At 38.0% G+C, this 25,235-nt stretch overlaps 1 protein-coding gene across 3 annotated transcripts in view; it reads right to left on the reverse strand.

Annotated features, from left to right (window-relative positions):
* Positions 1–25,235, reverse strand: part of plekhh2 (pleckstrin homology, MyTH4 and FERM domain containing H2) — a 62,959-nt gene that overhangs the window by 18,741 nt on the left and 18,983 nt on the right. For 2 of the 3 annotated variants that reach the window (XM_008115711.2, XM_003224042.3), the window contains 14 exons: positions 24,336–24,398; positions 19,489–19,638; positions 18,675–18,758; positions 17,794–17,875; positions 16,505–16,687; positions 13,547–14,517; positions 12,056–12,131; positions 11,561–11,655; positions 10,057–10,201; positions 7,836–7,972; positions 6,884–6,994; positions 5,524–5,610; positions 4,309–4,467; positions 659–739 (listed from right to left, as the gene is read on the reverse strand). In XM_008115711.2, coding sequence (XP_008113918.2) covers positions 659–739; positions 4,309–4,467; positions 5,524–5,610; positions 6,884–6,994; positions 7,836–7,972; positions 10,057–10,201; positions 11,561–11,655; positions 12,056–12,131; positions 13,547–14,517; positions 16,505–16,687; positions 17,794–17,875; positions 18,675–18,758; positions 19,489–19,638; positions 24,336–24,398 — 2,424 coding nt within the window. The remainder of the gene's footprint in view (positions 1–658; positions 740–4,308; positions 4,468–5,523; positions 5,611–6,883; positions 6,995–7,835; positions 7,973–10,056; positions 10,202–11,560; positions 11,656–12,055; positions 12,132–13,546; positions 14,518–16,504; positions 16,688–17,793; positions 17,876–18,674; positions 18,759–19,488; positions 19,639–24,335; positions 24,399–25,235) is intronic. The other variant, XM_008115712.2, reaches the window with a different exon arrangement.

Raw genomic sequence — 25,235 nt, forward strand, 5'->3', positions numbered from 1 at the left:
GGAGATTAGCCTTCTAACTGGCAGCAATTGGATAAAAACTATTATTCCTCTCCCTGTAATTAGGACTTTATTTTTCTTTTCTTTTTGTTGTATCAACCTAGAGCCGTGAATGATGGGTTGTGTTGTCAAATTTCGAGGTTGGGAGGCCTGTAGTTTTGTTGTTTTGTCCGCTGCCCTGATGCCATCACTCTTTTATATATATAGATAAGATAGAATTATGTATTACTTGTATATATTTCCTTACCTCAAGGCTCTTCTCATTTATATTTGATCCTCATAACTCTGTGCTGTACATAAAGCCAAATAAAAATAACTGGTTCAAAAAACCAAAAGCGCTTAATGGGAAATGGGGAATATAGAAAAGTCTCCCAAATCCCATTCCAACCAAATATGTACCACATGACACTGGCTCTCCCCAATTTGTGGTGACTTCTCAGTGCTTGGAACGACCACATGTATTATCCCTGACTACAGACAACACTGGTGCTAGTGGAAATTGTAAGGGAAGAGATTGTGGAAGGCTGATATAATGTATATATGTTATTGCCTTAATATCTTGGGGAAATGTATAATGATACATGCAGATTAGAAGTCCTTTTCCCCATTTCTGACCACGTAATTACAAAATAAAATACCTCAAGAGTTTTAAAAGACATACCTTGTCTTCTTGGCTGCGGAAATAATATAAAGTTTTCCCCACTAGCATACACCACACTCTCTTGGAATATCCATGTTTCACCTGTGTGTGGAAAACTTGATGAATACATAATAGGAACCAAGACACTCTTAATTGTCAAAAGACACTAAAATCAGTTAAAGTTATTTAGGGTACAATTTATTACCCTTTGGTATCAATAAATTATTTGTTAAGGCACATCTGCTAGATTCCTCTCTGAGTTTGGCTGAAACCAATAAGAGTAGAGAATTGTAAAAGGTATTTTAAAACCTAAACACATATTTAAGTGCCAAACCCTTGAGACATACAAGTACACCAGATGTGTTTGAGCACAATTTTGAACCACATTTTGGAATGACAAAAATAAGATCAGTTTCTACATAAGGTCATACACTGCCCCCCTTCCAATCCTCTTCTCTTCATACATGAACATGAGATTAGAAGTTTCTACTTCAGTGTGCCATCCAATCTAGTTTCTGGTTTATGTTAATTGTGGCTACTTGAAACAAGCCTCCTTCATAAATTATGTCTTCAAGTTGCCTTTTTTCAACAGAACAGAGTTAAGATTAGCGACAATTGCCTGAAGTTAGACAACATGACAAACTGTAGTTAATCTCAATTAGAAGCAAACATTTTCAAACTCCCTGAAGTTGCATTGGAACAGGAGGAAGGAGCATGTGAGTTTAGGAAGACACTAGGGTTTATCAGTTCTATATCAGACCAATAAAACCAGATTACTGACCCAAACTGTGCATTTTAGAAAAACATTGTACATTACAAAATTGATGGAAATTAAACATGCCAAGTTTAATTAATTATTGTCAGTAAGAATAACAGTTAAAATACCTTATTTGGGTATTTAACGTGCGAGAAACGACATATAGTTTGAAAGTCAAAGAGTTTTTGAGATAAATCATTTCATGGTTACACACATGAATGCTCCAGTACAGCAAGAAAAGGTCCCAAGCACAGTGAAAAGATGCTTTTCCCTGCTTGAAATATCTTGCCTTTTATAAAGGACTAGCTGTGCCCGGCCACGCATTGCTGTGGCGAAGCATGGTGGTATGGGAAATAAAGTATTGAGGAATTGGTGGTAGTTAAGGTAAAGGGTCAAGGTTTTCCCCTGACGTTAAGTCCAGTCATGTCTGACTCTGGGGGTTGGTGCTCATCTCCATTTCTAAGCCGAAGAGCCGGCGTTGTCCGTAGACACCTCCAAGGTCATGTGGGATGACTGCATGGAGCGGCGTTACCTTCCCACCGGAGCAGTACCTATTGATGCACTCACATTTGCATGTTTTCGAACTTCTGGGTTGGCAGAAGCTGGGGCTAACAGTGGGGGCTCTTTCTGCTCCTCCAATTCAAACCTTTCGGTCCAGAAGTTCAGCAGCTCAGTGCTTTAACACGCTGCGCCATCAGGGGATATTATTTCCTAAAGGTTGTGAATATACAATATTTCTGATTGTTTTTTTTTGTCTGTTGGAGGTAAGTATGAATGCTGCAATTAGGAAAAATGTTTAGGATGTAATGGCCTTGCAGCTTTAAAGCCTGGCTGCTTCCTCCCTGAGTGAATGTTTTGTTGGGAGGTGTTAGCTGGCCCTGATTGTTTCCTGTCTGGAATTCCCTTGTTTTCAGAGTGGTGTTGTTTGCGATATTTTATGTGCTTCTACTGTCTGTGGCCCTGAGAAAACAGAGGATTTGCCAGACTTTGATGATGGGAATACTTTGTTGGGAGGTTACAGCATTTATATTCCGCCCTTCTCATATATATTTATATATTTACAGCATTTATATTCCACCCTTCTCACCCCGAAGGGGACTCAGGGCGGATCACATTACACATATAGGCAAACATTCAATGCCTTTTAAACATAGGACAAAGACAAACAAACATAGCTCCGAGCGGGCCTCGAACTCATGACCTCCTGGTCAGAGTGATTCATTGCAGTTATTTGCAGCTGGTTTGCTCTCCCGCCTGCGCCACAGCCCCAGGCTAATGATAGTAATAATAATAATAATGATAGTAATGATAGTAATAATAATGACTTTGGTAATACACAGTGTTTCACTCCCTTCTCAGCTTCCTTTCTGGAAGAATCCTTTCTTGGGAGGTCTTAGCTGGCCCTGATTGTTTCCTTTGTGAAATTTCCAATTTTCCTTCTTTCAGACTGTTGGTCTTTATTTACTGTCCTGGTTTTAGAGATTATATTGTTCTGCATTATTCTATCCCAGTAATTATTTCATATTAAAGTAGAATCTCACTTATCCAACATTCGCTTATACAATGTTCTGGATTATCCAACGCAGTCTGCCTTTTCATAATCAATGTTTTTGTAGTCAGTGTTTTAAATTCATTGTGATATTTTAGTGGTAAATTTGTAAATACAGTACAGTAGTCTCGCTTATCCAACATAAACGGGCTGGCAGAATGTTGGATAAGCGAATATGTTGGATAATAAGGAGGCATTAAGGAAAAGCCTATTTAACATCAAATTAGGTTATGATATTACAAATGAAGCACCAAAACATCATGTTAGACAACAAATTTGTCAGAAAAAGTAGTTCATTACGCAGTAATGCTATGTAGTAATTACTGTATTTATGAATTTAGCACCAAAATATCACGATATATTGAAAACATTGACTACAAAAATGCGTTGGATAATCCAGAACATTGGATAAGCGAGTGTTGGATGAGTGAGACTCTACTGTAATTACTACATAGCATTACTGCGCATGGAACTACTTTTTCTGTCAAATTTGTTGTATAATATGATGTTTTGGTGCTTAATTTGTATAACGATTCCCTAATTTGATGTTTAATCGGCTTTTCCTAAATCCCTTCTTATTATCCAACATATTCACTTATCCTGCCGGCCTGTTTATGTTGGATAATTGAGACTCTACTGTATATTGATAATCTTATATTATCTGCTTAGAACTGGATTATATGAGGCCCCTTCTTCACGGCTGTATAAAATGCACTCTGAAGTGGATTATATGGCAGTGTGAAGTCAAGATAATCCAGTTCCAAGCAGATAATATAAGATTATAAATGGGTTATATAGCTGTGTGGAAGGGCCTTGAGTCTACACTGCCATATAATCCAGTGCAAATTAGATAATCTGTGGAAGAAGCCTAAGTGAGGCCTAAATCTGCCTGTCCCCTAACTGAACCCTGGCTGTCCCTTGGTTGCTAGGAGACCAAGTGGGCAGAGATTAGCCCTCTAAACTGGCAGCAATTGGATAAAAACAATTATTGCTCTCCCTCTAATTAGGACTTTATTTTTCTTTTCTTTTTGTTGTATCAACCTAGAGGCGTGGATGATGGGTTGTGTTGTCAAATTTCGAGGTTGGGGGGCCTGTACTTTTGTTGTTTTGTGGGTCGCCGTGATGCCATCACTCTTTTATATATATAGATAAACAGCTCTTGTTCTAGGATTTCTAGCACCCTAGGATGGCTCATCTTAGGTTAGGGAAGTAAAACCGACTGTTCCTTCATGTCAATGGACTACAAGTTTCATCATTTCTAATACCTCTCTATGTTCCTGCCCGCCATTTTTGGCGCAAGTCAGGATTGTACACAACAGTTATAGAAAGAAAGCAGAAAAATATTCTGAAGAACAATAATTTTACCTTAGTAAGCAAGCCTTTCATGGTTGGTTTGACATCTGGTTGAATAAAAAGTGGACTTGCAGCCTGAACTTTAAGAACATTCTGCAGTACTTTGATCCATTCTTCCAAAATGTTTGGGGAATCTGCAGTCAAGTAATATGTTCTTTTTTCAGTAGTCAGCTGTGTAGTGTCAGAAGAAATAAAATTATGTTGTAGTAATACTCTCCTAACTGGATTTCAGGTTATGCAGTCTGATGAAAAGGCTACTACGTAACTCAACTGAACAAATAATTATTAAAATAAACAATTCTCTTTAGTATATATGGAGAATTTTCAGAGCAAATTCTTAAAATACATTTAATTTCAATTAGAAATGCATTAAAGAGATGTCATGATTAGTATCTGTGGACACCTACCAGATGAAAGGAATGTTTATATACTTTACTGGAAAAGGGGAAAGGAAAATATTTTAAAGTTGCGTTGAGACATGTTTTCTCAAGATTTTTGGGAGAAAGGTCTCCTTTTAAATAACTCATGGCTGACAAGATACAAGCTATTGTTAATAGCTTGCCCAGGGCTACCTGAGAAGTTTGGGATGGGATCCAATGCCCAACAGTGTATGTGTTGTGTTTTGTAGACTTAGAATCATAGAACCACAGAATTGGAAGAGACCACGTGGGCCATCTAATCCAACCCTTTACCATGCAGGAAAAATACAATCAAAGTATCCCTGACAAATGGCCACCCAGTCTCTGTTTAAAAGTTTCCAAGGAAGGAGCTTCCACCACACTCCGAGGCAGAGAGTTCCACTGTTGAGCAGCTTGTACATTTAGGAAGTTCTTCCTAATGTTCAGGTGGAATCTACTTTCCTAGAATTTGAACCCACTGTTCTGAGTCCTAGTCTCCAGGGCAGCAGAAAACAAGCTTGCTCCTTCTTCCTTATGACACCCTTTCACATATTTAAACATGGCTATCATGTCTCCTCTCTATCTTCTCTTCTGCAGGCTAAACGGACACTCCTCATAGGGCATGGTCTCCAGACCTTTGATCACTTCATTGTAAACATTTTATATGAAGAGTTCCTAATTAAATCTGTATTTTGCCTTCACTCGCTTTATTTATAACTTAATAAGCAACAGAAAATAACAAAAACATTTTAAAAAATCACACTCTATATATTCCTGGCATAGAAAGAAAAAAACACCTCAGTTCAAAGACATCACTTTAAGGAAGCACCTGAACTGTTTGTTTTCCATCCCCTCTCACAATGCGACTGGAGGCATTTAGTTCAATTTGTCCTTGGGGTTTTCTTATTACATCACTCTATAGGGAAACAAGTGAAACAATGGTCTATTCATGTACACCAGCAGAAATCATTAGCAGTGTTACAGATATAGGATTTCTAACTATCCAAGAATTGACATCAAATGTTAGGTTTTTGACCATTCTACAGATTCAACTAATGGATGACTTAGCTATTACAAAATATTTAGTAGATTAAGTTATTAGTTCACAGTTACAGCTTTCATTTATTTAATGCATTTTATCCTACTTTCTCCATAAGGTCAAAGGGAGTATGCATGTTCTTCTTTCCACATTATTAAATTTATGCTAACGTTAACCTTGCAAAACAGCATCCAAACGGGCTATTGTGTTAAATGCATTGTATAGGTTTTAAACCAAAGATCTGTCTGAGTAAGATGACAATTCCAAAATTGGGAAGTAAGCCACTGAAAAGGCTCTCACCTGGGTCATCACCAAAAGTGCCCATGATGGCTGTGAAACTGGGATAATGTTTTGCTCCAAAGATCCCCTAAAGCAGTGCTAGGGAACCTATGGCATGCAGCGCCCTCTCTCCTGGGATGTGTGCCGTCGCCTCCCCCTCCCACTTACCCGGCCGTTCATCATCCCCTCCACTTGCTCGCCCCCTGCCCACCCCCAACTTGCCCCCCATACATGCATGCCATCCCACTCCCTGCTCACTCCCCCCCCCACTCGCTTCCCCCTCCTCTCAAGTGCCCAAATCTCCCTGGTTTCTCTAAAAAGTTCACCATCACTGTCCTAAGGGATCATATAGAAAGTTACAGCCAAGTTCAAAGCCAGATAGCAAACCAAATTAAACATAATAAATGCGTGTTCTTAAATTAACAAAATAACTATCAATCTGCTAATCACCCCATCCATTTTCAAAAATAAAAATAAAAAGACAAAATTTATCCTAAACAACCAAGAATGCTCTAAGCCTTTGGATGTTACTGATCATTCTGCCGCATTTTCAGGCATGTTTGACCCCACTTTTAAAGACATATACAATCCTGTTATTAAACCTCGAAACTGACCCGACTTCTAGCTCTAATCACTTCTTGAGATAAGGCCTGCATAGGCCAAAGGAAAGTCCCAACACACCTTAAAAATGTTCAGTGCAAGCTCAAAATTCCTAATGACTAATGCGCTCCCTTAGGCTTAGATGGTGTTACTGGTTGTTTTAGGACAAAAAGACATTTGGAGGTCTGCAGCATGGGAACTCCTGAAGGGAGCTCAGAAATTGTCTTGAGTGTTGGCACTATAATACAATATAAGAACTGTACTTGCTTACCGGAGATTTGTAGTAAAGCAATTCCCCTCCTTTGAGAACAAACCATCGCCGTTTCCATGTCTTTACTTTTCCACCCATTTTTAACAAATATCCAGATTTTTCCAGTGGTTCCTAGAGTTTAAAAAATATTAAAAGGTAAATATCATCCTGCCCCTTCCATGTGAATGTGGAGAACTACAATGCAACATCTGAGGATCTAGCCATGGTAGTACATGCCTTAGTTATATCTCGATTGGACTATTGTAACACGCGCTACAAGGAACTGCCTTTAAAGAGTGCTCAGAAGCTTCAGCTGGTTCAGAGGTCAGCAGCCAGGTTATTAATGGGAGCGGCATACAGAGAGAGAACAACTACTATGTTACAGCAGCTGCACTGGCTCCCAGTTTGCTACTGGGCGAAATTTATAGTGCTGGTTGTTACTCTTAAAGCCCAAAATGGTTTGGATCCAGACTACCTAACCAACTGCCTCTCCTCATATGAACCTGCCCGGACACTGTGTTCATCAAGGGAGGCCCTCCTCTCAATCCCATCCCAAACCCGGCTGGTGGGGACGAGAGAGAGAGTGCCATCTTTGCGATCGCCTCTTGCCTCTGGAACTCTCTCCCGAAGCATATCAGAATGGCCCCCACACTGTCCTCTTTTAAAAAAACAACTAAAAGCCTTCCTATGTATGCAAGCATAGGAGAGATGAATGACTGAAGACCTGGCCTTATTAAATATGGAATGGTCTATGGAAATGGCTTTTAATTCTGTTCTTATTGGTGCCGTTTAATGTGTTTTTATTGGTCTTTTATGTTCTTGCTTTATATGATTGAATGTTTTATACTATTTATATTGCTTCATTTATTGTATTGTATGGCACTGAATATTTGCCTTTTCATGTTGTAAGCCATTAATTCTTTCAGTATCTAAGGCGCTACATATGGTATAAATGAGGCTGTACCATACTTACATTTTTCCCGTTATCACTAGATAATGAGCAGGTCTTTGGCAGCTTTTGTTCTGGTTCTGAATAGTCGGTATCAGTTGAGTAAGCATCAGGAGGAATGGCATAATCACCTTCTGATATCACTGAAGAAAGAGAAACACCTGAAAGAAAAGCAAGTATAGTAGAGTCTCACTTATCAACACTCGCTTATCCAACGTTCTGGATTATCCAACGCATTTTTGTAGTCAATATTTTCAATACATCATGATATTTTGGTGCTAAATTCATAAATACAGTAATTACTACATAGAATTACTGTGTATTGAACTACCTTTTCTGTCAAATTTGTTGTATAACATGATGTTTTGGTGCTTAATTTGTAAAATCATAACCTAATTTAATGTTTAATAGGCCTTCCCTTAATCTCTCCTTATTATCCAACATATTCGCTTATCCAACATTTGCCGGCCAGTTTACGTTGGATAAGCGAGACTCTACTGTATATACATTAATTTATTTTGCCTTTTCAAAAGTAACACATTTATAAATATCCTGGTTCGTATCAAAGGACTACATGTATCATGAAATGTGAGAGATATCAGTTTAACAAATACCAGAATAACATTAGTGAATGAATCCTGTACTCATATTCCAGGAGATTTGACTTTCCTTTATATATGAAGTAGATGCTCCACAAATGCAGTCATCATATATTAGAATGCTCTTTTGATTTATTGCACCTTTTGTTCTTTTGCCTTATACTGTATTTCTTCTCTGAGCTACCTATGGGAATAAGCAGTGGCTGATTCTTGGGGGACTACCAAACGCAGCACCCAAACACAAATCAAGGAACATGAAAGGCACTGCAGAATAATTCAACCAGAGAAGTCAGGCACAGCAGAGTACTTGATGAAACAAGTACTCTGGACACAGCATATATTTGAGAACACAGAAATGCTGGACCAGACAACATAGAGAAGCCATTGAAATCCACAAGCACGTGGACAATTTCAACAGAAAGGGAGAAACCATGAAAATGAATAAAATCTGTCTACCAGTATTTTAAAAAAATTCTACAGTCAGGACAGTAAATAAACAACAACACAGTCCAGTCCAGTCCAAAACAGGGGAATTCCAGACAGGAAACAATTGGGACCAGCTAACACCTCCCAACAAAGGATTCCACCAGGCAGGAAGCAGCCAGGCCTTCAAGCTGCAAGGCCATCCAATGCTAATCATGGTGATAAATTACAACATTCACACATGCCTCAAACAGACTAGAGTTCTTTCTCCCACCCTAGATTTTCCACAGAAATATAGACCTCAGTTGCCTAGTCTCCAATATACCTCACAACCTCTGAGGATGCCTGCCATAGCTGTGGGCAAAACATCAGGAGAGAATGCTTCTGGAACATGGCCATACAACCCAGAAAACTCACAGCCACCCAGTGATTCCAGCCATGAAAGTCTTTGATGGCCCCAGTACATTTTCTTAGGGTGATGCACTGAAGAGATTTAAGTCATGCTGGACATTCTTGCCTAAAGTGAGGCTGAATAGTTAGTGACTTAAGGAAGGATTTCATGTTTCCACCTTTAGCGCTCATATTCAGTCTTAACATGATGCCTCAATAAACCATTTTTGGAGCATGAATATGTTACAAGCCAGGCTTACATACAATACGAAAATCTATCTTCCAATTCAGACACAATGGGAAATTGTGGCTAAAGAAATCAAAACACCTCTTCTGCAGTTGGCTGTGCAAGGGAAGAAGTTGAAAGGTGAGTCCATTTTATATGGCTGGTGAAAACACAGCTTGAGTCACTGAATCTTCTATGTTTTGTCTGTGCCTGGATTTTCAATGTGCCTGGAATTCAGACATTCTTTATTCTTTCAAAGAAATAAACGAGTTCTTTGTCACTATGAAACGACAGGCCAATTCATAAAAGAATGACTCTTTGCCTAAGATTTTGTTAGAAATATATACCATGGATTATTACTATACAGAAACACAGAGATGGAAGAAACCACAAGTGCCATTCAGTCCAACCCCCTGCCATGCAGGAACACCAAATCAAAGAACTATTTTGTCAGTGTGTTTTGCTATATGAAACTGAAATAAACGTATTTATTCAATTCACTTGTTGTATTAAATAAAGAAAAACAGTTAATCCCCCGTCAGTTCTTCAGAAAACCTAGAAAATTAAAAGACCTAGAAAAATTAAAAACTAACAACATCCTGCTCACCTCGCTTCATGGCTCGTGGACTACCTGGGCCACTTCGGCTTCGAGAGTCTGATTCAGATGTTCGAGAACTAGATCGGGAACTGTCTTCTTCTTCAGACCCCGATGAATCATCTAAAAATGGGTTGTTGCTGATTTGTGCTGCTTTCTAAAGAAAGACATTAAAAGCTTGCTTAAAATTTGCATTACTTTAACACTATGACAGCTAAAAAACTGTCTGGATTTTTTATTAGCACGACAACATAATGAAAACACTGGGGTTGGAGTGCAGTGGGGAGTTGTAGGACTAGCAGGCAAGACCTATAGACCTATATAAAATTGTTCATGTAGTTCAAATATGCAGTTTAGAATTGGCTCTCACGATTTGCCATGTGGTGCCTTTGAGGGACAGGATGGTATGGCTGTGCTATATGACAGCATCCAGACAATCCTCTCCATGACAGACTTAATGTTAAGGCTGTTGTTGTTGGGTGGGGGTGTTGGCATGGGTCCTGGGTAGGACAATTTGAGTGCTTGTGCTCTTTGAGTATGGGTAATGGTATCAGAATGCCCTCTCAGGACCTGAGGGGTCTGCGGTTGAGACTAGCTCCAGGAACAGATGCCTCTATAGTACACTCTGATGGCAGGGAAATAAATTAAATGCGGGTCTGTTGCCTACATGGTCATTCCATGGGTTGCAGCACCAGACCAGACCAATGGGTTCTGGTATTGGGCCGGACTATCGGGCTCACTGATCAACATGGAGGTTGGTCAATGCCTGGATCCAGGACCCATGTGTTGGGGCCAACTCCATGTACAGTTGTTCCAATGATACTGATGTCAGGTAGACCTGTTCATACAAATGCCCTCCTGATAAAATACTGTCTATTTAATATTCCAAAATTCAATTTGCAGTTGATAAAATATGCATAGATGGTTCAACAAAAGTCAATACAAAGCAGGATGTAGCCCAATCTTGCTCCCATTTCATATTATTTAGACACATCACAGATGCTGCTATACATTTTTGTGGTAAAGAGATGTTTGGCTGCTGGCTTCTCCTTGTTTCTGGCCAATCAGCCACATTATTTTGCTCAGATTTAATACAAATCAGCCTCTCTTAAGAATCCTGTGTTCATGAACCAGAAGATAAAGTTGTACTGCAGCCAAGGAGAATATTCACAATTGTATTCAATACTTGGCTCTTTACATTAACATTCCTTCCACCAATATTTTGGACTCTAGTACACTCTGGATGTTATTGATACATTCAGACTTCACATCTGGCATATGAAATAATAATATACCACCTGGTAAGTATTTTACCATCTATATTTCAAAATGTAAATCTTTTCATATTTCCAAAAACCGCAGAAAAGACAATTGTAATTAGACAGAGCATGCTACTGTAAAACAGAAGCTTTCAAATTATTGAAGTTTAAATATAGAATTATGTGTGCCTAAACTTTCTGAAGTTACATGCAATTGTCTTGTAATCAAATAGTATTTATAACCAAGATATAGTTACCCCTTTAAGAGTAGTATAGACTGGTGTAGTCACATTCTTGTATATTAATGATGTATAAAGTCCTGATGATGAATATGAAGTTGAAGAAGTAGAACCTGAAATAGATATTTCTTTTTTCAAAATTCTTTCCAAAAAACATTGGTTTATTCTTATTTACAAAAGGTTTGTTCACTAAATTAAGTCTCAGCAAAATAGTTAATCTGGACAGTATATAGATGTATACAACCAAAGGGAAAAGGGGGAGAGAGAATGTGTGTCTTGTACATTATAAATCTATTTCCTTGTGTGAATTTTCAGAAAAGAATTAGGAAAATTCTAAAATTACAGCAAATAAAGTAAAGTAGCAGAAACAATTCTGCATAACAGAAACATTATACTCTCTTAAATTGCTTCATTAAGAACCCTGTTTTCAATCAATGAAATTCTCCTTTTTCCTGACTCTCGGCATGCAAACACAAAATCCTTCCTCCTAAAATGTTAGTCTTGCCAACTTACTTTTGCTGAAGGAATCCACGCTAAAGGCCTCAGAAAAGTGTAAACCCGACTTGGCTACAGCATAAATTCTGCTTTCCTGACATACAAAAAGAATTTTTATAATATGAATTATACCTTCTCTCCATAAATTTAAGGCTATATTCAGATTTCAACTGTAATTGAGTCCTACTCAACTAGGAGAATTAACATCCTTTACAAATTTGGAAAGAAGCATATAATAGCTAAAATCTAAAATGCATATTGTGTTATTTTCATACTTTGAACATTTGTTTGTATCTATTCCTCATCAAGTTAGCAAACCATTGCAGGATTTCTTGTTTTGAAAAATAGTTTGTTTCTTAGCAAAGTATTTCTGTCATTAGACACAGTTAGTTCATACTGTAATATTTTAATTACATGTAATAGTCACTATTATATTCAATTCACAAAAGATTCACAAAAAATCACAATTCACATAAAACCTCCTCTGGTGGTTTTTGCATCTGCAGCCCCTCACTCATCCCAGAAATGTTCTCAAGATTGTCTACCAACCTCCAGAGCAAATTTGGGATGACGAATGAGGGCTTCAAAAGGGTTTCTGTATAGTTGCTGGATGACACTGACTAAATATAAGCCCATCATTTTTTTTACCCCTCTGCTATACATGTTATAAGGAATCAATTAACCTTATATGTATATAATAAACATGTATTATACATCATACAATCAATAGGACTTTCTTTTTTAAGAAAATGTGTGTACAATTTTTTTCAGACATATGTTTCTAGCAATTTTCAATTGCTAACCCATCACAATATATATCAGTACAAAATCTTACTTCAATTCATGGATCAATTTTTACTAAATCACAGAAACTAACATTTTATACGATGAAAAAAGTAACTTAAAGTAAATATAAAATGGGGTGCTAATGACCATTTCTTCTTCACATTATGTTGCAAGCAAAGCCCATAAATTGCTTTATAAACATAACTGAAGGAAGTAACAGAGACAAGGATAATTCCAAGAAATACAAAGTTGGGAAAAGTGAGTGTTCTTTAATTCTAGTTCTTATTCAAATTCAGTTGGGGCTTTAGCAATACATAATTATCTCAATCTGTTGCCAATGTAGATACTGAAGATATTAAGAGTATGTCTATATGGCTCAAATGTCCTACAATTCCTTTTTTAGCTTCTCCTCTGGGTTAAGAGAGTAAGATGAAGTGAATATCCGCTCCTCTGGCCAATAACATTGGAGAAAATATCTTAACAAGAGACCCTAAGGATTTCCCACAATCATATCTAGTAGTGATTTTCTACTTGACTTAGGCTTCCTTGATCTCCTTCATCTCTTGGTAACCCCTGGTTATGACTTACTATAAATATATATAATCTCAACAGTTAGAATACGCAAAGACAGTTTGTGAACAAATTTCAAAAAAATAGTGACAAGATGAACCATCCCACATTAAATTATGAAACTGGAATATTATTAGCAATAACTTAATTTACCCAAGAGGGGAATCGATGCAGTGGTGGGGTAGGAGGCTTGCTGTTTGCAGTTGTCCTTGTGTCACCAGAGTCAAAGGATTCTACACATTGAGTTTCGCAGGCATCATAAGTAAAGAGTTCATCATTACAGTCAATATCCATCTTTTCTAAAACATCTGTACCTTCTCCATCCACCTGATCAATATCTGTTTCCTGAGGCTTGAAGGGACGTATCATGCTAATTGCATTTCTGTTTCTGCCGAACATTTTGTCTGAACATAGAGATGGTTGGCTAAAATGTTTTTTTGCCAATGCTGCGTTTAGAGCAAAGACACTCGGAGTCCTCAGCTTTGGAGGGGGCAAATTCGACGGAGAATCCAGCTGTCTGTCAGAGCCCACTGCCTGCATCAGTGCAGGATGCTTAGGAGCTAGAGCTGGAGTTAGAATCGGACTTGGAGTATTGGCCTCACTAGAAGAAGAGGAATAATCCAACTTGTGGGACTGAAACTTTTTATTCAGTTCATCAGAAAAACTATCATGGTCTTTCTTGTCACTGAAGGATTCCAAATTGCTTTTTCCAATGACATGGTTCTGGTTTTTCCATGGTGACCCTTGTTGCCAGGAATATAATTTTTTGTGCATACTTCCTTGAGCTTGGAAACCCTCTTCTTCTATAAAAGAACTGCTGTCATCTGATGCTGTCAAGTACATTTCACTCCCAATTCTGCTGTATCCTGTACCCTCTTCAGATGTGTGGCTTGAAAGAGTAGATGCGCACCTAGATTTTGATCTTCTCTTACTTGCTTCCTCTTCATCAGAGCTCCAATCACTTACTGTAATGCAGGAATTCTTTGACACATTACTATCTAGATCTTTTGATTTTACTGCTTGTCTTTGTTCTAACATAAAAGCATTTTGTTGTAAGGGCTTCAGATTTCTATTATTTCCATACATTGTCGGGCCAACAGAAGATGTTTCCTGGTTTTCTTTCTCTGGAAAAGCAACATAACGCATTTGGGAAAAATGTTAAAAGCAGAATCGAGAGACAGTTTGTAATAAGCATGTGCATGTTACATCAATGTAGAGACAGAAATATTTTCAGTCAAGAAAACAGAGATGTACAGTTTATGTGAATGGCATACAGTATTGTTGGCAACAACCAAGAGCGATCCGAATGATCACATCCAGTTAAAGCAATTTCTTATTGTGTGCCCTCAAGTCATTTCTGGCCAATGGTGTCCCTAAGCCAAACTTATGGGGTTTTCTTGGCAGCATTTGCCCTTGACTCCTTTGAGACAGAGAGTGTGACTTGCATATCTAGCCCAATGGGTAATTTTGAATTTAATCCCTGGTCCCTCAGTGTCCTAGCCCAATAATCAAATCTCTCAGTTAAGAGCAATAGTGCTTGGCAAATAAGGCACAGTAATCTAACTCTTATGTTAATAATGGCGTTTCAAAGCCTTTGGGGAAATAAAGTGGGGTATAAATAACAACAACAACAACCTAGTTCAGAATTCGTCAACAAAAGAACTTGAAGTGACCTATTCAAATGTATGAATTTTATTTTAGTCTGAGAAGAAGACTCATACTTCTCTCATTTTAAATTATTTCTTTACTAAATATTTACTGGTTGAAATACCAGTTGTGACAGGTGATTAAGAGTGGAATAAAGATATAAGATGTTGAGATAGACATTTTTCTTAAACATATTAGAAAAGAATTGAAGGTCACTCACTTTCTAATCCTAAGCTCTCCCATCTTCATGTGAATTCCACTGCAATTAGGCAATTGCATTAGCTTCAGTCAAGACTATTTTTTTTGTTAAGTCACAACAGGGAATTAGCTCAAAGTGCAGTAAGAGCATGAGGGAGAGAACATAGAATCATAGAATCGTAGAGTTGGAAGAGACCTCATGGACCATCCAGTCCAACCCCCTGCAAGAAGCAGGAAAATCTCATTCAAAACACCCTCGACAGGTGGCCATCTAGCCTCTGCTTAAAAGCCTCCAAAGAAGGAGCCTCCACCACACTCCAGGGCAGAGTTTTCCACTGTCAAACAGTTCTCACAGTGAGGAAGTTCTTCCTAATGTTCAGGTGGAATCTCCTTTCCTGTAGTTTGAAGCCATTGTTCCGCATCCTAGTCTGCAGGGCAGCAGAAAACAAGCTTGCTCCCTCCTCCCTATGACTTCCCCTCATGTATTTGTACATGGCTATCATGTCTCCTCTTAGCCTTCTCTTCTGCAGGCTAAACATGTCCAGCTTTTTAAGCTGCTCCTCATAGGGCTTGTTCTCCAGACCCTTGATCATTTTAGTTGCCCTCCTCTGGACGCTTTCCAGTTTGTCAACATCTCCCTTCAACTGCGGTGCCCAGAATTGGACACAGTATTCCAGGTGTGATCTGACAAAGGCTGAATAGAGAGGTAGTATGACTTCCCTAGATCTAGATGCTATACCCCTATTTATGCAGGCCAAAATCCCATTGGCTTTTCAATAACTATAGTTTTTTAAGTGACTGTTTATTAATTCATACAACCACCCTCATTATTTTCTTTGCACATGAACCATCCATTTTATTTCTTACAAAATAACACTTACAAATCAATCCAGGGCTAAAAACCCTAAAGGCACCAGATTGCATCTAATACTGGAAGCTAAGCAAGGTTAGTACTTAGATGGGAGACCATCAGCTAATACCAAGCTAATACACGTCAATCAATTGAAAACTATTTTTAAAATTCCCAAATTTTCCCCAACAAAAATTACTCTCCTTAATCTTACATTAAAAACATTAAAAACTGCATGATCAATGGAAAATAAATAACTAAGACTTAAAAAACATGAAGATTGATAATTCAAAATAATTAGCAGTAGAAAGCACTCCTGGGGAAGTAGGTTATATATTGATATTAGAGACAATTGATTTCTTATCAATCTGTTTAGAACTGAAATAGTAATCCTTAGTCATTTACATCCAAAATACCTAGATTGCTGTTGCCTTCACTCAGTTCAGCTTGCTTTGATGCAGAGCTGTTTGGGTCTTCTGGCTTAGGAACTTGTTGTGGGCTTCTTGCTCTATTCAGGAAGCACCCAAAAGTCAAGCTGCTCAGTCGCTGGCCTTCTGAAGGTTTATGCGTTGAAGGAACTGATTTCTTTCCCTGAAGTTCTGTGGAATAATAACTCAAATATCAAGATTTTAAGTATTCTGCTATTAGATGCTAACATAAAATTAAACCATGTTAATTCACAAAAGGAAAAAAAAATGCAAACCTCACAGTTGGAGAAATCCTTAGTATTTTGACAAATAAAAATATCACAAATGCCACGAAATTGTCCACATGACAACACATTCTTGTCTAAAATACCGTAAGCCCAAAGTAATATAATATTACACACTTTTATCAGTGTTTATTGATCATATTTGTTCATTTCAATTTCATGTTTAATGTGTGTTAATATATTTAGTGAAGAAGGTTGTATTTTGCCACACATTTAATGTGACACATTGCCACAGGTATTTGCAATTTTATGTGTTCAGCATTAGTTAATGCTGCCATATTCCACCTGATCATCAACTGTCCCTGCTACAATAGCCTCCAAACCATATTCCAAGCAGGGGACTACTCTGTAACAGGGGACTACTTTGGTGACATGTTCCTGCATGAGGCGAGGCTTCTCACACAGAAACATCATATCCATTTCTTCTAGCTAGCATTGGGCACAACCTGTTATAAATACATATGTACGTACTTACCATGTTTCCCCGAAAATAAGACAGTGTCTTATATTAATTTTTGCTCCCAAAGATGCTCTAGGTCTTATTTTCAGGGGATGTCTTATTTTTCCATGAAGAAGAATTCATATTTATTGTTGAACAAAAAAATTAACATTTATTATATACTGTACAGTAGTTGTCATCATAAACCAGCATAACCAGACAAACTGAATCCTATCAAGAATTTATTGTTACTACCAATATTTCCATGTACAACACTTTATGGTACGCAAGTTTACTGATCCTGCATGCTCTGGTGTTGTGTTCGGCGGGCATGCTTCCAAACAATAACGTTGCTAGGTCTTACTTTCAGGGGAGGCCTTATATTTAGCAATTCAGCAAAACCTCTACTAGGTCTTATTTTCTGGGGATGTCTTATTTTAGGGGAAACAGGGTAGTATGAAAGTGTTTGGAGTACCTCAATTAAACATTTTTCTTCTTTGAACAATGCATACATCCCCCCCACCCAGAAAATGTATAATGTTTGCATTGCTCACCTTGCAGTTTGTTCTGCAGCAGCCTCATTTCTTCAGTCTGGTTTTGGTTGATCATGCGTAGGTTCTGATTCTCTACTTCTAGCTGAAACCATAAATACACAATCTCTCACTAATAAGTGAAAGGTTGAAATGTATATCCAGCTTCCTCCTATTTTAATTTCATCCTATTTGAAGAAGGCTGGAACCCTTTACTCACTTATCTTAGAACAACAAACACAGAAGGTTCACATACAAAGAGCGCTAATATTAAGTACATGTAGTATTTCAGACTACACGTGAGTATCCTGAATATACTCAGGTACAATATAATTTACATGATTTTTAGAATCACTGCTGTTCAATTTAGTCTCAAGGGGCATTTTAATTTCACATATACAAATAATGGTTATCAGAAAACCTTACACAGAATAAGCCAGCAGAATGCACATTCCCCTTAAAAATAAGAAAAAAAATCTATTTTAATGCTCAAACATGAAATTTTGCTCACTTATAAAGAATCGGCCCTGTCTGCATGGAGCGCTGTTATCTTCCTGCCGGAGCAGTACCTATTGATCTGCTCACATTTGCATGTTTTCAAACTGCTAGGTTGGCAGAAGCTGGGGCTAACATCAGGAGCTCACTCCGCTCTCTAGATTCAAACTGCCGACCTTTCGGTCAGCAAGTTCAGCAGCTCAGGAGTTTAACCCGCTGTGCCTTTCTGCTATTGGAACACTATTTGATTAAGGTTTTCACTATGCATAGAGAGTTCTTTCTTCATTTGAAGAACACCCATACACTTTATGCTGAAGAAATTCGCTCCAATTTATATAGGGACCGTTCACTGACTTCAAAGTGCTGGGAATCATCTTCTATACATTCTGTACAGTCAATATGATACTCACCTCATGGAGCTTGACAGTCACCCATTCTTTTATCTTTGCTGCTTTTTCTTCAATAATTTTTGCCTCTTGTACTCTTATTTGCTTCTGAAACAAAAAGCCAGACTCAATCTTTTTGACAGTTTCATCTCTGATCTTAAACATATCTTATGGCTTACCAAGCATTACAATATCCAACTCTGATCCAGTTACAAAAAGTAAAACCTTATAATAAGAAAAAAACACTTTTGCTAAAGCATCTTCTCTTTAAGAAGAATCCCCAGCTGCTGGGAGTGTGTCAGGTGACCTTCTGCAGTGCATATATACAGAGTAATTAAAACAATAGTACACTAGCACCACAACTGCTGCTGTTATGTCAGGACCAAGTTAGAGCACAAGAAAATAATGATTCACATAATTTGGGAGTTGGAGTGTGGGGCTTCAACCTGATTGTTGGAACACCTGTTTTCTTTACTAATTTCTAAGGACATCCCCTCCCGCAAACTGGGACAACTATCTTATTATTTGCATGAATTAATGGATGCAGTTTTTAAAAGGAAAATTAGCAATTGCCTATTGCTAAAGTTATGCACACTCTTTTTCTGTTCATTTTTCTCTCTTTCTCTCTATTCCAGGCAATACAATGTCTTGTCCAATACTTCAGAGATCATCCATTTTAGCCTGCTATCAATAGATATCTTAAAAGAATCTGAAAATGTCTCAATATATTAATTTGGGGAAAATTCAAGGAAATTCCAAATATTTTCTTTTCATTTTTTCCAGCCATTATATTCCCTTAATACAAATACAAATAAATGACAGCACTTTTATTTCCAACCTGGTCTAGAAGCTGTTGCTCCAAATTCTGTATAACGTCATCCTTCTCCTGCATCAGTATCTCCAAATCTTGACACTTCTTATACAACCTTGTCTCTGACTCACTGGTTTGGATGTTAGCAGCTTTTAGTTTCTCTTCCATAATCTGAACCTGGAAGGTAAAATAAAATACTGAATAATATAAAATAGGAATAATTTACAATACATTTCACAGTATAAAGTTACCAAAGTGTCAAAATCTACACATAAGCAAACATTCTAAACAGTGATAAAACAAGCTTCCAGGACAGATAAAAGGTGCAAACTATTATTTTTTATTACTGTTAATTCATTTATTTATCATTTAATACTAGGATTAAAAGCAATTTACAGTTAAAATGGAAACACGCAGCATGAAGGAAGAGGAGAAAGAACTGGATATGCAGTTAAGTGATGCTGTAGGTAGGCTCTTCTTCATGTTCGGCACATGTTCTGTTGTACCTGGTATTTCTCTTCCTTTGCCTAAGCAAAACAGATATATGTAGCATGTAGGCAAGAGAAAGAGTTGGATCTATGCACCACTTCATTTCTCCCATGGATGTGGTTCATCTTCCTCTTCCTGTGTGCGATGTCAGTTTTTCTATTTTTGTGGAGGCTTTGTTGTTTGGTTCAGTATGGTGATATGGCCTAATGGCCATGAAATTTATTTATTACTTTTGTGGGTGAGTTGCACCCATAACACTTGTGAAAGTGAAGACAACTGTACATCATATTTAGAGATTAGAAAGAAAATATTTGTTCTAATGTGACTATTTAAACATGCTTATTGCACTCATGCAGATGGGATTCTGATATTCATGAGAAGTTGAGGGTCTGGATCTCACTGTCTACCCTTTGAACCAGCTTCTCTAGGGATGGTGAGAAAGCAGTTCTCCTAAAAGTCTCTCAAAGTTGCAAAAAAATTCTCAAAGTCCTTCTAATGCCTCATAATACTCTTTTATAACCTCCCATCTCTGAAGCATCTGGAAACTTTCACACCTCTTGTAAACTGGTCATCCCCAATGTCTCAGGATCTCTGTGAATCCAACACAATTCTGATCCTAAAAATGTAACCTAATCAAATTATATCATTAACCCTTTGTTACTTAAAAATGGGTTCACACCCCACCTGTTGTTGCCTTTATTACAGCTACTATAATTCTTAGCTCTACTGTTATTAGCCAGGTCACTAATCGCATTCGTCCATGGACCATCACTTTCAGCAGCACTGATCTAGCCTGTATTTTAACCAGTTTATATGATATTGTAAGACCCCTTACCAAAATTGAGATACACACTACTTCCACAGCAGTTTCCTGAATTCATTTAACTGCCATGGAATCACTGATGTTGAAGTTTACAAGGCCATTAGCCTTCTCTGTCACAGACTGCTGGTGCATCACCAAACTACAACTTCCATGATTCCACGGTACTAAGCCATGGCAATTAAATTGGCATCAAACTGCATTAATGCTACAGCGTAAATGCAGCCTAAGACTCAGAGCGGATTGACCACTCCAGACATGGTGGCCATCATCCCTCAATGACTATACTTGTAATATTATGAAGAATTTCAAATCTAGAAGCATGTAGATGTTTGTAAGGGTGGTGCTTCTGCATCATGCCTAAATCCAAATTTTATAAACTTTTGTATTTTTTTATAATATTGTTCTATAGTATATAAAATATGTCATTATTTGGGACATGTATTTTAATGACTGCTGTGAAAACTATTATTTAGAAACATATCCCACAATACAAAATTTAAAGCATTTCCACACTCATAGTTGAATCTTGTTTGCATTGTTGTTGAACTGAATTTTGGGATGTTCAGTTTTTACCACTTTGGAAAGTGATAGAATATTTGTAAGCACCCCTTCACAATTTTTCTCAATGCTTCATTTTTTAAGAGAAGGGTAATTATTCTCATGTTGTTTGTGTATCGGGGGGGGGGGGGGGCAGAAGAGGGAATGTATCCCAACACTTGGGCAACTGGGACAATCCCTACTTTGCTATACACTACCAGTTTTGTTACCTCTACTATGAGTCTAAATCCAGCTGTCCATGACTTGTTTGAAAGAAATGCAGTGCAGATGGGTGGAATCTGTGTTAGGAAACATATTCATTTGTTGTCCACCTGCTTAACATTACTTGCAGTTGACTGTGTATTTTCATCCATATTTGATCCGTGGATCAAAATGAAGATGAATCAACCCAGTTGCTTTGGCATATAATAAATAAGTAATAACTTTATTTATATCCCGCCACCATCTCCCTGAAGGGACTCGGGGCGGCTTACACAGGGACAATCCCGAACAACAACACAGACACAGTAATTTAACAATAAATTTAAAAACATTTCAACACAAAATAAAAACGACATAACAGTTACTTGAGCATCAATTGTTACGCACGGCAGAAAGCGACTAGTGCAGAGCTCAAGGGTCCCTAGGTAAAAGCTGAGTGAATAAAGGAGGAACACGAACAGATTCCATTAAAGTGCTATAACATATGGAATAAGGGATAATGATAAGGTGCTGTATGTGTTAGGGGGTGCTGGGATAGGGAGTTAAATCAATCATCTGCCACCTTGACTGATTTGATGAGTCAGTTCTCTCTGTCTGCTCACCCAAAGGACCACTTGATGCAGCAGCAAAAGTGGCACCAACAAAACAACAGCTCAGTCGTTGTTTTACTGCTGATCCCAGCAGGTCTAATTACTTTATTTACAAGTTATTTACAATTACTTAAAGCCATAACTCTCCAGACACATGGCACGGCTTCTCCACTCGCCAAGGCTGTTATGAGTACAAGCAAGCACTTCTTGCATTCCTCAGTCCATGATGAAAGATCTGGTCAGACAGTTCAAACGGAAGCCCTGACCTATTGGTCCTGCGGGCAATCAGTCAAGCTAGCTTGTGCTTAACCCATGCGCTGCTGGAATGCTCTGCCGGAAATACACAGTTGCAAACACCCAACAGCATAACTTGATATAACATTTCACTCTAACAACAGAATACACTAACAGTACGGTTTTGTAAACATAAGCAGATAACAGGTATGATAAGAAGTCTGATGGGCTTATTCATTCAAACGTGCTCCGGAACATCCATGTTTTCAATTCCCGGCGGAAGATGGACAATGAGGGAGCTAACCTGATCTCCCTGGGGAGAGAGTTCCAGAGCTGAGGGGCCACCGCCGAGAAGGCTTTCTTGGAGATAGGCAGGTCCTGAACCGTTTAAGGCTTTATAGGTGATAACCTGTACCTTGAATTGGGCCCGAAAACTTATCAGTAGCCAGTGGAGCTGTTTAAACAGCTGGGCTGTGGCGCAGGCTGGTGAGCAGCCTGCTGCAATAAATCACTCTGACCATGACATCATGAGTTCGAGGCCAGCCTGTGGCGGAGTGAGCACCCATCAATTAAAAAATAAAAAATAGCCCCTGCTCGTTGCTGACCTAGCAACCCGAAAGATAGTTGCATCTATCCAGTAGGAAATAAGGTACCACTTATAAAGTGGGGAGGCAAATTTAACTAATTTACGACGTTGGAATGAGGAAGTGCTGTCACAGTGGATGATAAAGCAGCTGCTCCCCCCGTGGCCAGAATTGAACATCTCCTCAGGAGAAGGTTAAATTGCCTCTGCGTCTGTCTCTATCTCGGTTCTATGTGTATATGGGCATTGAATGTTTGCCCTATATGTATATAATGTGATCCGCCCTGAGTCCCTTTTGGGGTGAGAAGGGCGGAATATAAATACTGTAAATAAATAAATAAATAAACAAACAAGAGGGTTGACCACTCTTTATAGCTTGCTCCCGTTATTAATCTGTAGTTTCCAAGCTGTCTTCAAGGGCAGCCCCACGTAGAGTGCATTGCAGTAATCCAACCTGGAGGTAATTAAGGCGTGGACCACCATGGTCAAGTCAGACTTCACGAGGTATGGTCGTAGCTGGCGCACAAGCTTTAACTGTGCGAAAGCCCTCTCAGCCACCGCCAACACCTGAGTCCATGTAATATAACTCTTTTTTCAACGTTCAGTTCTTTGTGAATAGTTTTCACAAACTAATATATTTTATTGGACAAAAATATTTGCAAAATACTTTCTTTCTTTCATACAATGACAGTTCAATTCTGCACTGTTTTTAGACCTCACCCTTTTATTTAGATCACATGTGGTTTTTGCTAATATAAGACAGCATGCTGAAAGTTATCTCAGACTTCTAGAGATACTGATTCACTTTAAAAACCCTCTATATTGATTCACTTTAAAACCCCTCCAAAGCTTATCCAATTTCAAAAATGGGGAGAAAACAGATTTCATTTCAAAACACATTGTTCCTCTTTTGCATAAACATAAATCACATTACAGTACATAGAAAAGTATTGGAGATCTGAATATCTTGACAAAATTAATGAAGACAAAAGTCAAGGCCCAATCATCTACAAATTGCTAGCATATTTGTACAAGCACTCTAGATAAGGTCATAAAATCTCCAGACGATAAGCATACCAAAAAAGGGATCATACTTCTTGTTTGTTTTAAAATTGAACTTCACTGGAGAAGAAAATCTGAGAGAATCCTAGCAGCTATAATTTCATTAATTACATATGAAGATCCAAAACTACTGTTCACCACAAATAAACAAATAAATTCGCAAACTATTCCATCTCTCATAAAGGATTTCTTCATATGATGCCTTTCCTACAATGCTATCACTTTCATGTAGGAAACATCACATGTTCTACTAACCTATGATGAAATAAAATGCTGTATATTATATTATCTTCAGAATAGTGCTACTCCAGATCATTTTGTGCTATGAACGTACCTGTTGAAAAGCCTTTTCTGCTTGACGGTCTGCGTCAACAACTTGTTTTTCAAGTTGCTGCATCTATAAAGAGATATAAAACATCAAATGCAAGACTTCTCGGGAGTTGTACAAAATCATTATTTTTTTACCATTAACATGTAGCACTTTTCTTAAGATATAAAAGATAACCATTAAGATTATTTCAATCATTCTTACAACAATCTTTTTAAACTATGTCAGCAGTAAACACATTTTGTAGATAAAGTGGTGGAAAGTAAGAGTCAGTGATTCACTAAAGATACCCCAGATGGTAGAATCCAACTAGTTCCAGCTACTGTTAAAAGACATTCGTTAGGTGGAAAAAAACATACAATTTTCAATGATTTCATTATTATGTTGATAGAAACTATACTGAGTGGAAGGGAGACTATCCAGAATTCGTGGTTGAAGGCCAACCTACACACTACACTACACATATCACTAGGATATATTCTTGGTTACAAAGTAATTAACTGTAGGGACAGAATGATCTTCCCCAGAACTACAGTGCATGTGAAGTGAATGTCAACATTTTTATCCCTAGTCCCAATCTCAATCGAAACCACTCCCCCAAGGCTTCCACTGTCAGCAAATAAACTTTTCTCTGACTCCACTGCCTACTGTTGCAGAAAAGGGGAGACAATTTTCATCAGGATTGCAATCGGCTTGAATTTTTCTCTCTGGACAAGCTGCAGTCCTTATGAAATTGTCACTCTGTTCTTCCTATTATTATTTTTTAACCAAACCATAAAGTGTTTCAAGTGATACATTCAGTGTCATGTGTATTTTGGGCTTGAATCAAAATCTGATTGGTTTACTGGTAATATTTCATAATCCATTTTAAAAAGAAACAGAAGCTTTATGATATGGGACAGGCAT

The sequence above is a fragment of the Anolis carolinensis genome, chromosome 1 (assembly GCF_035594765.1).
Source record: "Anolis carolinensis isolate JA03-04 chromosome 1, rAnoCar3.1.pri, whole genome shotgun sequence".
Classification (NCBI taxonomy): Eukaryota; Metazoa; Chordata; class Lepidosauria; order Squamata; family Dactyloidae; genus Anolis; species Anolis carolinensis.